The 12,063-nt window shown below is 41.2% G+C and overlaps 1 protein-coding gene across 6 annotated transcripts in view; it reads right to left on the bottom strand.

Moving 5' to 3' along the window:
• Positions 1 to 12,063, bottom strand: part of pcnt (pericentrin) — a 310,179-nt gene that overhangs the window by 112,630 nt on the left and 185,486 nt on the right. For all 6 annotated transcript variants that reach the window (XM_043693410.2, XM_043693412.2, XM_043693413.2 and 3 more), the window contains one exon: positions 10,624 to 10,743. In XM_043693410.2, the coding sequence (XP_043549345.2) occupies positions 10,624 to 10,743 (120 nt within the window). The remainder of the gene's footprint in view (positions 1 to 10,623; positions 10,744 to 12,063) is intronic.

The raw sequence follows: 12,063 nt of genomic DNA, 5'->3' as shown, positions 1-12,063 counted from the left end.
AAAAAAAAATCAAAAGATAGAGGGGTGGAGTGAGAAGCCTCTAGAGTTGTTATTGCGGGAAGCTCAAAGTGTCTGTGAGATACAGGGTGTGCATGCGTGCGCGTGTGTGTGTGTGTGTGAGAGTGAGAGAGATAGAGCTGTACAGCTAATAGAAAGTTTAACCCTTTGTGATTCGGTTTGAATGCACATTTGTTTGTTGGTGATTGAATGTTTGTGCTTTGTTCCCTGGAGCTTGAGATCCGGGACTGTTTTGAATCTGATTTCTATTATGGAAATTTAACATGATTTCTTTTAAGGTTAAGGATTTTACAGTGAGTATGAAATAAAATGTGAACTCCTGTTCTTTTTACAGGTCATGACTGCCTTACTATCAGTTTCTAACTAAACTATTTTATCCTTACAGTAAAGCGATTTCAAATCAGCTTAATACGGAGGAAAACAACATGATAACCTTGTTTTGTGTTTCAGACTCATGTGTTTTCAATTAATTTTAAGCCGTAGCTTTATTCAGAAAGTTCCCTCCCTCAACGACAGTTGAAGTTTCAGTTCAACATAATAAATCAATCCTATGATTAATATCTGTGACCTTGGATTCGGCCATTATTCATGCATTAGAAGTTTTTTTTAAAACTTGAATGGACAAATCCTTTTAAGACAGCTCTGGTTATTTCACGACCTATAGCATTGTAATTGAGCAATGACTGGTCAGGATGACTTAATAAAACTAATTTTGGATTTAAATTAAGGGACTAAAACCGGGTAATAATAGTGGATTTTAAAGTTGGGAATGGTATGCATTTTACATTTTAAATACTGAACAAATTAATTTATAATATATAAATATATATTTACAAGTAAGATTCCAAAATGGATAGTTAGGAACAGGCTTTAAAGTTAGACAAACATAAATTGATAAATTGGTATTTGAAGCTATAGGGAGCAAGAAATATTGCAATATTTCTTTAAAAAAAAATCAAGGTCTAAACAAAACATTGAGTGAAGAAGAATGGCCATTAGGTGGCCCTAAAGCTGTTCAATTGGTCAAATCGGCTCAGCAATTGATCTGGCAACGTAACATGGGAGCAGGAACGAAAGAGTTAACTGGACTATGGCGACAGTTTTGTGATGAGAGGCATGAAGAATGGTGGCAGTATCTTGCCATTATGCTCATGGCAAGATACTGCCACCAAACTGGGAATTGAATTAACTGCAAATGGTGCTTTGGAATCTGTTAAGGTTTTTAAAAATGAATGTGCGCGAGCAAAACAATTACAGAAACAGAATGAGAAGTCACAAGTGACTGGTAAACAAACAGAACTGCGCAATTACAGTTTTTAAAATGTTGCATTTCCACCCTGAATTACAAATAATGATTATTTTATTTATATAATACATAACTAATAATTAATATTTATAATAAATCAATTGTATTAGCCTGACTCAATATTAATTGGCAGAATTGCTTCACACTCTGTGACCTGTCATATTGATTCATAGCTAATTTAAAAGATGACAGCATTAATTCATTGTTAATTAAAGAATGAAAAGCTACATTACTGGCCGGAGTGTGTGCAGGCAGTGGCAGCAACAGCCTTATTGGTAGAAGAAAGTTGGAAACTTACTTTTGGGGAACCTTAATAGTCAGCACCCACATCAGGTACGGACCATATTAAATCAGAAAGCAGGGTGGTGGCTTACGGATTCTAGAATTCTAAAATATGAAGCAATTCTAATAGAGAGGGATGACCTTACATTGATCACAGACAGTTGTCTGAATCCAGCTACCTTTCTCTGGAAAGGGGAGGATGAAGCTCCCTCAGACCCAGAACATGACTGCCTTGACATTATAGAATATCAGACGAAAGTAAGAATGGACCTTAGAGATATCCCTCTACATGCAGGGGCCAGGCTGCTTATTGATGGGTCCTCCAGAGTGATTGAAAGCAAAAGACATAATGGATATGCAGTAGTGGATGGAATAGAGGGGAGTATTATTGAAGCTAGCAGACTACCCAATGATTAGTCGGCACATACTTGTGAACTTTATGCACTAGGCAGGGCTCTTAAGACCTTGGAAGGCAAAGAAGGAACTGTATACACAGGTTCTAAGTATGCCTTCGAGGTGGCACACACATTTGGGAAGACATGGCAGGAGAGGGGACTGATAAACAGTAGGGGTAAAGAACTGGCTCATGAAGAATTGGTAAAGCAAGTATTGGAATCCCTTTTGTTGCCAAAGGAAATAGCAATAGTCCACATAAATGGACATCAGCAGGGAAATGATCCCAAAGCAAAGGGAAATAGATTGGTGGATGAAGTCGCTAAGGAGGCAGCTCTGAACCCTCAGCCCGCTACAATATATATTTTGGTACCGATGGTGCAGGAACCTGGGGGGACACCGATATTTAGTGCTAAGGAAGAGAGAATTAGAAGAACTGGGAGCTATGCAGACAGTAGAGGGGCGCTGGATGCTACCTGATGGCTGGGAGATGCTAAATAAGATGATGTGAGAAATTATGACTGTCTTACACCAGGGGAGTCACTGGGGAGTGCAAGCAATGTGTGATTTGGTCTTGAGGAAATATGGATGTAAAGGGATCTATACGATAGCCAAACAGATATGAGAGAAATGTATAACATGCAAGAAAATCAACAATATATTGAGCAAACAAGTCCCAGGAAGGAGAGAACCTGGGCTCCGACCATTTCAGAGCATTCAGGTAGATTATGCCGAATTACCCCGAGTGGGAAGACTGAGGTATATGCTGTTAATGGTTGATCACCTATCTGGATGGGTGGAGGCGTATCCTTTAGCCACTGCAAGTGGGGTGTCCAAGATAATACTTGAACATATAATTCCCAGATACGGGTTAGTGGAATGCATAGATTCAGATCAGGGAACTCATTTCACTTCCAGGGTACTCCAGGGAGTAATGAAGTTGTTAGGAGTCTCCTGGGAGTTCAACACCCCTTGGCACCCACCTTCATCAGGAAAGGTTGAGAGAATGAACCAGACACTCAAGAAGCAGTTATCAAAATTAGTAGTAGAAACCAGACTCCCTTGGGCTAAGTGTTTACCTATAGCCCTTTTACGAGTGCAGACAGCCCCAAGGAAAGATATGGGGCTGTCTCCTTATGAGATATTGTTTGGCCTGCCCTATCTGGGAACGAAAGGGGAACTGCCCACCCTGGAGACTAAAGATCTGTTCTCAAAGAAGTATATACTGGGCTTGTCCTCCTCTTTGTCTTTTCTTAGGAAACAAGGATTACTGTCACAGACTCCGCCCCTTTAATTCGCCGTTCATCCCATCCGGCCAGGAGATTGGGTCCTAATTAAGTCATGAACAGAAACTAAATTGCAACCGGATTGGGAGGGACCGTACCAGGCTCTTTTGACGACCAAAACGGTGATACGCATGGCAGAGAAAGGCTGGACTCACTACACCAGGATTAAAGGACAGGTGGAATCCCCGGTTAAGAAAGAAGTCTGGACAGCCAAATCAACAGAAGAACCACTGAAACTCAGATTCAAAAGACTAAGTAACTGATTTTTATGTGGACGTGGGATAGTTTCTTTTTGATATCTATATATTGTATTGCACGTTAAATCTCTCAGTCCTTCAATACTATTATAGGATGCTGAGGACGCTTAGGGTTACCATATTAGCTTTCTTAGTATTGGGATCTTGTCAAACGATGCTGTCATCTCCATATTTGTTATTAACGGTCCCTGATATTCAGACCGCAAGTAATAGAGGTCGATGCTTGCAGTCTAGTAACATGCGCAGATGTAAAGTATCAGAGGGAGTATATTTCCTCGGAAATCCTTCTTAAGACCCTACCGGACACAAGGTATGGTTCACAAGAACCGCCACCTGGCATCACTATCCATAGAGCCCCCTTTCGCCCAGCCCTAGACTGTCCTGACAAAAAGTGCCACTCGATTTATCTCACCATTAGAAATACCTCCTATGAAGACTCCTTTCCCCAGAAAAACGGGTCTCGACTCCTTAGTAATAATTTAAAGATAGTAATGGCTGCCACTGGGAAATGTTTTTCGGGCTACTGTTTCCGAATAGCCGTAGGAAATGGAAAACGAGCCAAACAACCTGATGGTAAGATACATCCTTTTGCCCCTCCCAATGACCCAAAGGTGGCAAAAATTATAGAGGTCAAGGACTTGAAGTAGACCACTGAAATAGAAACTGGACACGGGGGCGCAAATGCCTGGGTTGAATGGGTAAAGTTCACTGTTAAAACTCTGAATAAAAGCAATTGCTATGCACGTGCCTCCGGTAGACCAGTTGCCCACATAGTCCCCTTTCCGCTTGGGTGGAACCGAAACAGGAAGGGCATGGAATGTATAACAGCCCTGTATCAAGATAAGACTGCATGGAATGATAGGAATTGTATATTCCTATCTCTAATGTTCCCTCTCTTGGAGAAGACAGATTTGAAAGCGTGCCCCCCCCTCCCCGGTTTTTGACCACAGTCGGGAATCACACATCATGTGTCAGCCGACAGGGTACAAGTCGGTCTAGAGACTTGGGGGAGCTAAGGTTATGCATAGAAACTCAGAATGACACCGAAACGGACAAAGGAGGGAACTACTCAGCACTCCGGGTTCCCCAGGTGGATCTGTGGTGGTACAGTGGAGGCAGAATATTGCAACCTATCCTAGCTCCTGACTGGAGAGGGATATGTGCGATTGTGCAATTGACAATCCCATTTGAGAAGGAGAAGGTGGTAGTAACAAAGAATGAGAGGAGTAAAAAGGTCTTATAAGATACTTCCTTTGATGATAGGATTTATCTCGACTCTATAGGAGTACCTAGAGGGGCCCCCGATCAGTTCAAGGCCCGCAACCAGACTGCGGCAGATTTTGAATCGGCCCTATTTTGGCGGGTAATGGTCAACAAGAATGTGGATTGGATAAACTATATATTTTTTTTACAACCAGCAAAAATTCATCAATTATACTAGAGATTCAGTCAAGGGTATTTCCGAGCAATTTGATGCAACCAGCAGAATGGCCTGGGAAAACAGACTAGCCCTAGATATGATCCTAGCCGAAAAAGGGGGTGTATGCGTGATGTTAGGAGGTAGCTGTTGTAACTTTATTCCAAATAATACAGCACCTGATGGGTCAATCTCTCGTGCCTTGCGAGGATTGACCACCTTGGCGGAAGAATTGGCTGAGAATTCAGGAGTGGACACATCACTCACGAGATGGCTGGAATCATGGTTTGGGAAGTGGAAAGGCCTGGTAGTCTCCATCCTCATCTCCCTGGTAGTGGTAGCAGGGGTACTGGTAGAAATTGGCTGTTGTATCATACCTTAGGTACAAGGGTTAACCCAGTGGCTAATTGAGAAGGCCTTGGCAAAACAAATGCCTCTAAAAGGTAATCAGGCAGAGGGACTCAACCTCTTTAACAATGACCTTAAAGAATTAGCCACTATAAATGAAGTCTCAGGCATGATGCTAGCGAACTGGAAGGCAACGTATGAGACAAATGCAGAAGACAACACTTAGTAGCCAAGAAGAAAAGGCGGGGGGAATTGTAAGGTATAGGGTTAAAATTGTGCAGAATAAGGGAACAGGTGTTGCTTCTGCAAAGCTTACATTGTAAAATTAGGCTGCGCATGCCAATACTAAACAGTGAGAAGTGAAAACAGGTGGAATTATCTATGACTAATTGGGCAGAGCAACCGTGTAGCAGGATGTCCCAGGCATAGGAAAACAGAAGAAGAGAAAACAGGTAGAATTATCTAAGACTAATAGGGCAGAGCGACCGTGTAGCGGGATGTACCAGTAACAGGAGAATAGTGTGCCAGTCACAGGAGGGATGTGGCCAACGGATGAAATTTAGTTTGGCAGGACGATCGCACGAAGACAGCAAACTATGCCAGTATAGTCACATATAAGGAATGAGATAAATAAGAGTAAGGGGCGACATGCTTAGAGTATTGGGAGAAGTAAACAGAGGCGGAGAGAAACTAGACAAAGGTGGAGTGAAGCTAGAGCTTGTGACTGGTTACTTTTGCTGTAGCGTGTAGCCGATGGGATGAAAGGGGAGGACCGAGAGACGCAGCTGAACAGCATAAATCAGAATGTAACCATCAGACTGGGGTGCTTACTCGTTCGGCACTCGTTCTTGCAAGTACGTATCAAATAAAATTTGCTGCTTCAGAATTTGACTTGGACTGAAATTTATTAATATGTGAATTTTGTTTCTCACAATAACAATCATCAATTGTTGCAAAAATACATCACTGAGGTTCTTTAGGATATCTATCTTCACCTAGTCTGGCCTACACGGTACTCCAGACCAACAGCAATGTGGTTGACTCTTATCTGCTCTCTGCCTGGTAAATTCAAAGACAGTTAGGCGTGGACAATAATACCCACATCACATGAAATAATGCATTTAAAGAAGGAACATATTTCAAGTCCCTGATTTCTCAATTACTGCCCTAAATTCTGAAAGTCTGTCCTACTGATGGGACATATCAGAAGTGACAGCACAGTGGTATGCAGAGTGGAGGGAAAGAGGGCCGGAGGGAAAGCTCTATTGATCAAGCTGGCTCAGTTCCGAATGAGATTTCTGTCAATCTATGCCAAAAAAAAGTGAAAGACCTACTTGGCATTTTCCTCACAATTTATCTGTCCCAAGTACATCTGCCCATGATAACATTACTAGAATTGACAATCTCAGTCCTTGTGGTGATAAAATCCCATTTTCACACTGAGGATACAACCCTGCTAAAAAGGCCAGATTCTTAACAGATTCAAATCTGGGCATCCATGACTCATCATGGGTTTTTGGCAGCAACCATAATCTGAATTATATAAACACCGGAGGAAACATCAAAGAAGCGCTTCGCAGGAGGCTCCCAAGCACTGATGATGTCGCCTAGCCAGGGGACGAAACGTTTGCAACAAAAACTTCCAGCTCGGCGAACAGAACCACAACAACGAGCACCCGAGCCAAAAATCTTCGCACAAACTTTGAAGACCAATCCTAGTTCAATGAGAAGTACAGGACAGCTTGCCAGGGCCAATATAAGGCATACTAAAAATGAGGTCCCAAACCTGCCGAGAAGGACTGTGTGCATATCAACTAGTGGGAAGCATTGTATGAAACAATTATAACTGGATCAGATCAAAGCTCTGCACTCCTAAAGCATCATGTTGTGAATGCTGGTGAACCATTAAACTAACTACAGGAGAGGTTCCACAGACACCCCCACCTTCAATGATAGAGAAGCCCAGGATGGCAGCTCAAAGGAAAAGGGTGACACATTCACAAAACAGTTTGGCCAAATGTGCCAAGTGGATGATCTACTGCAACTTCACTGTGAAGCATTATAAAAGTCAGTTCGCACTGGCTCAATATGCATCAAGTAATGGCTATAGGCAGTAGAGAGAGAATTCACAGAAGGTTCATATCAAGGTCCCCTTGATATGGGGGGATTGTGTCATGAGCAAGTTGGGACTCTATTTCCTGTAGTTCAGAAAAATGACAGGTGATCTCACTGAAAAATATAGGATTCTTAAGGAAAATACATTATAAATACCAAGAAGATATTTTCCCTCATTGGACCTTGGCATTGTCTCTAACTCAGTTTAAGATTGAGGTAAGGAGAAGTTTCTTCTCTCAGAGGGCTGTGTGTTTTGGGAACTCCTTGCAACTTAAAGTTTTTATTCACAGGATAATAGTATTGCTGGCTAGGTCAGCGTTTATTGTCCATCCCTAAGTTAAAAGTCAACTCTATTGAAACTACATTGCTGTGGGTCTGGAGTCACATATAGGCCAGACCAGGGAAGGATGGTAGTTTCCCACCCTGAAGGACATCAATGAATCACATGGGTTTTTTCTGACAATCGACATTAATTTAATAAAAGTCTGGAATTAAGAGTTTAATAAAGTTCCACTATCTGCCATGGTGGGATTCAAACATGGATCCCCAGAACATTACTTAGCACTCTGGATTAACAGTATAGTGATAATACCACCAGACCTTTGCCTCACCACAGCTGGGTGCAGAATTCTTGCATATCTAAGGCTGAGACAGATTCTTGAACAGTAGGAGATCAAGGGTTTTGGGTAAAGGGCAGGAAAATGGACATGAGGAATCTCAGACCAGACACAAGGGGTTGAATGGCCTAATCTTGTTTCTATTTCTTATGGTCTCAAAGAGTAAAGACTTCATATTCTCCTCACTCCCTTGGTTCGCCAGGATTGGTTTCTCCCTCTCTTTGAATCTTTCCTTTTTACTGGGATACATTTTTGCTGAGAACCATGAATTACCTTTGTAAATGTACGCCACTGCTTGCCTGCTTACTTTCCTGCTAATCTATCACTTTAACTGACGCTATTCTCATTTCATTGTAATTCCCTTTGTTTCAGTTAATCAGTTCAAGTTCTACATGCTTCAGAGATTTGTCATAACATCTCTGAACAGCTTGATTAAAAAATAACTACCCTGAAGAACTCCATAGAGGGCTTTTGTGACATGGTGGAGGCATCCCTGTCTGAGTCAAGAAGCCCAGTTTCAAATCCCATCTGCTCCAGCAGTGTATAATAACATCTCTGAATAGGATGATATTTAAAAATAATCTAGAAGTAATCAGGTTTCCAACTTCCCTGAACAAATTCAGCCTAAGTGGGAATCCTGAGGAATAAGTTGGATTGCAGTTTGTAATTTAAGACTTCCGTCCGGGATCTGTTGACAGTTTGGAATTATGAAATTCAACGGCAAAATCCATTCCAGACAGAATGAGGCCTAATACTCTGTAAACAGTTCGCCAAGATTTGAAACAATTTCCTAATGAGAATGGAAACAAGCTTTGGAAATTGCATTTGAAACAGGGACAGGTAGGATGCAAATGGAAAAGTGAGATGGCAGGCCGAAGGCTCAGAACAATTGGAGTCCAATGTATTTTGATGCAAATACGTGGCTCATTTCTGTGCAAAATATAAAGACATTTTAATAGGATCCTAATGCTCATGGATACATTTATATAAGGCAATATCTGTAGGTCTGGGTGGGATGCTGTTTGGAGAGGCGGTTTAGGCTGAATGGCCTGTTTTCACATTGTAGGGATTCTATAAATTTCTTATACAAGATAATGAGAGGCTATACAAGATAATGAGAGGCATAGGTAGAGTCAATAGCCAGAGACTATTCCCCAGGGCAGAAATGACTAACACGAGGGGTCATAGTTTTAAGCTGGTTGGAGGAAAATATAGAGGGGATGTCAGAGGCAGGTTCTTTACACAGAGTTGAGAGAGCATGGAATGCGTTGCCAGCAGCAGTTGTGGAAGCAAGGTCATTGGGGACATTTAAGAGACTACTGGACATGCACATGGTCACAGAAATTTGAGGGTGCACACATGAGGTTCAGTGGTCGGCACAACATCGTGGGCTGAAGGGCCTGTTCTGTGCTGTACTGTTTTATGTTCTAATATCAAAACCTCTGGAGCAGATCAAAGAGAGCACTTGTACCTCACTTAACTGAGGCAAAAGTTATTTCAAATACAGAGATGTCATTATTGGAACTGACGTCTCATGCCATTCTGTATTTACAACTGCTTTGGCCCTGTAGCCTAAGTATTAAAATGTTCACTGAATGATCTTAAAACTAAGTTAGGAAGGAAAGTTCCTAACCAAATCTAGCTTTTCACCTACTGCTGGTTACATATATCAAAATGAAGCCTCACCATGACCATACTCCCACTGTCATTCACTGGAGAATGCACACAATTGTATTTGCATAGCATAGAAAACTGCTGAGTGCAAATGTTCAGCAGTTAGCTACCTTTGAATACAGTAGGGATCCTTGCACTATAAGGAGATATTGTGGAAAAGAAATGTACAGTCAACATTTAACCAGGACTGCAAGGCTTCAGTTCTACTTATGACCAGATTAGTTACTCATTAAAGTACTCTTGCTTTTTATGGCCTTCCTAAACAGACTTTAGAAGCAACATGAGTTGGTAACCAGCACATTAGTATTAATACTATTAGGAAAAGTGCAATTTGAAGGAATTAAATGTGAATTTTGTGCAAGGAAACACTCGTATATCCAGGTGAGGCAAGAGGCAGATGTTAAAAGGAAACTATTAGGGGCCAGGTAGCATGCAACCAAATTATCACTAATTGATCAGAATATAGACCACTTGTCTTCATATTTGCCATGGCAGATAAATGCTCTAAAATATTCATAGTTTGAGAAAGAAAAAAGTTGCCATAGAATTTAAAAGACTTTTCGACAGGTACATAAATAGGAAAGAGTTACAGGGATAAGGGCCAAATGCAGGAAAATGGTACGAGTTTAGTTTTGAAACCTTGTCGGCACGGACAAATTGGACTGAAAGGTCTGTTTCCATGCTGTATAATTCTATGATTAGCAAGTTTTGAAAAGATTTGTACCTCAGGTTGAGGTTCCTGAAGTAAGATTGCTTGCTGAGTTGGAAGGTTCTTTTTCAGACATCTGAAAATGATCCTCCCAGCTCAACAAGCAAACTTATATCCAGAACTCTATGATTCTCGATATAAATGTAAAATGTGTATTTGACTGAAAACAAAAACTAAAGCAAGATTAAGATAAAGGTATACCTTGGATACTGTATAATCACTGCTTCCTTGTGATTTTAGCCCCTGTTTTAACTGTGTCTCCAGATTTGCGATTTCTTGTTGGAACTCGTCTCTCTCATGTTCACGCTCAGCTGCTTGTTCCTGAGTGAAAAAGGATACAAATATTTCTGGTATTCTGCTGCTAAATATATATATTATTCAGTTTTCACATTATAATGTCCCATTCTTCAGTTTATGGTCTCCTGATTTTATACTTTAAATAGGAGATACACAAAGGGCAAAAAGCAGGCCCCCCCGGCATGTTAAGATATTAGTTCTTCAAATAGAAATCCTACATTGAGCTCAAGTTCCAATTAAGTAAAGCTGTGGAAGCATTTGTTTTTAGTGACAGGGTGCAACTGCCTTGGCTCTCCTTTCAATAATGTACAATGAAGGCCAGGACAGAAAGATGTTGCAATGATTGATGAAGAAGTAGAAGGTATGTTTATAGGTGACGATTCTGATTTTGTTGACTTCTATATGGTAGATGTATCGGTAATTAAAGTTTTTGGCCTTGAAAGATTGATCGAGACTAGTTTGCTGAACAACAACAAAATGTAGCTTTCTGTAAAACCACGTCTGTAGATTCTTCTGTATAATCAGTTGGCTTTTGAATCCAAATCCCTCTATAAAGTGGGTCTAAAACCTGGTATGAAGAGAAACATCAATATGATTTGGGTAGGAGGCATAAATAGGAAATTTGCAGGAGGTACAACAATTGGCCATATTTTTTGTAATGAGAGAGAAAGCTGTGGACTGCATGAAAATATAGACTGGGCAGGTTGGAACAAAAGTGCCTATCTGAATTTGCTCAGTGAAAATAATGTATTTGAGAAGGTCAAACAAACAATAATTCATAAGATACTAAGAACTGAAGAGGAAAGAAAGGAGCTCGAGCCACACACCTGCAGGTTCCTGAAGGGAGCAAGACATGGTGGTTCAGGCTAATGTATGGAGTATTTCTCTTTTACTTTATAGAATATAGGAACGGGGAAGTTTCATAGAATCCCGACAGTGTAGAAACACGCCATTTGACCCAACAAGTCCACAACGACCCTCCAAAGAGAAACCCACCCAGACTCATTCCCCTCCCCTATTATACTGCATTTCCTGTCACTAATGCACCTAACCTACACATCCCTGAATGCTATGGGCAACTTAGCATGGCCAGTTCATCTACGTTGCACATCTTTGGACTGTGGGAGGAAACCGGAGCACCCAGGGGAAACCCATGCAGACACGGGAAGAACGTGCAAACTCCACACAGAAAGCTGCCCGAGGCTGAAATTGAACCTGAGTGTTCTATAGATTACTTTTGCATTGCACCATTTAAAGCAGCATTTTGAATGTGGGAAATGGAAGCACGTTTTCAAAATCTGCAAATGACATTAAATTAGGAGGCACAATTAATATAAAGGAAAG

The sequence above is a fragment of the Chiloscyllium plagiosum genome, unplaced genomic scaffold (assembly GCF_037043375.1).
Source record: "Chiloscyllium plagiosum isolate Xiang-an unplaced genomic scaffold, Cpla_swu_hap1 HiC_scaffold_7, whole genome shotgun sequence".
Classification (NCBI taxonomy): Eukaryota; Metazoa; Chordata; class Chondrichthyes; order Orectolobiformes; family Hemiscylliidae; genus Chiloscyllium; species Chiloscyllium plagiosum.
The sequence above is the reverse complement of the archived record's forward strand: the minus strand, read 5'-3'. Positions and strand labels throughout refer to the sequence as shown.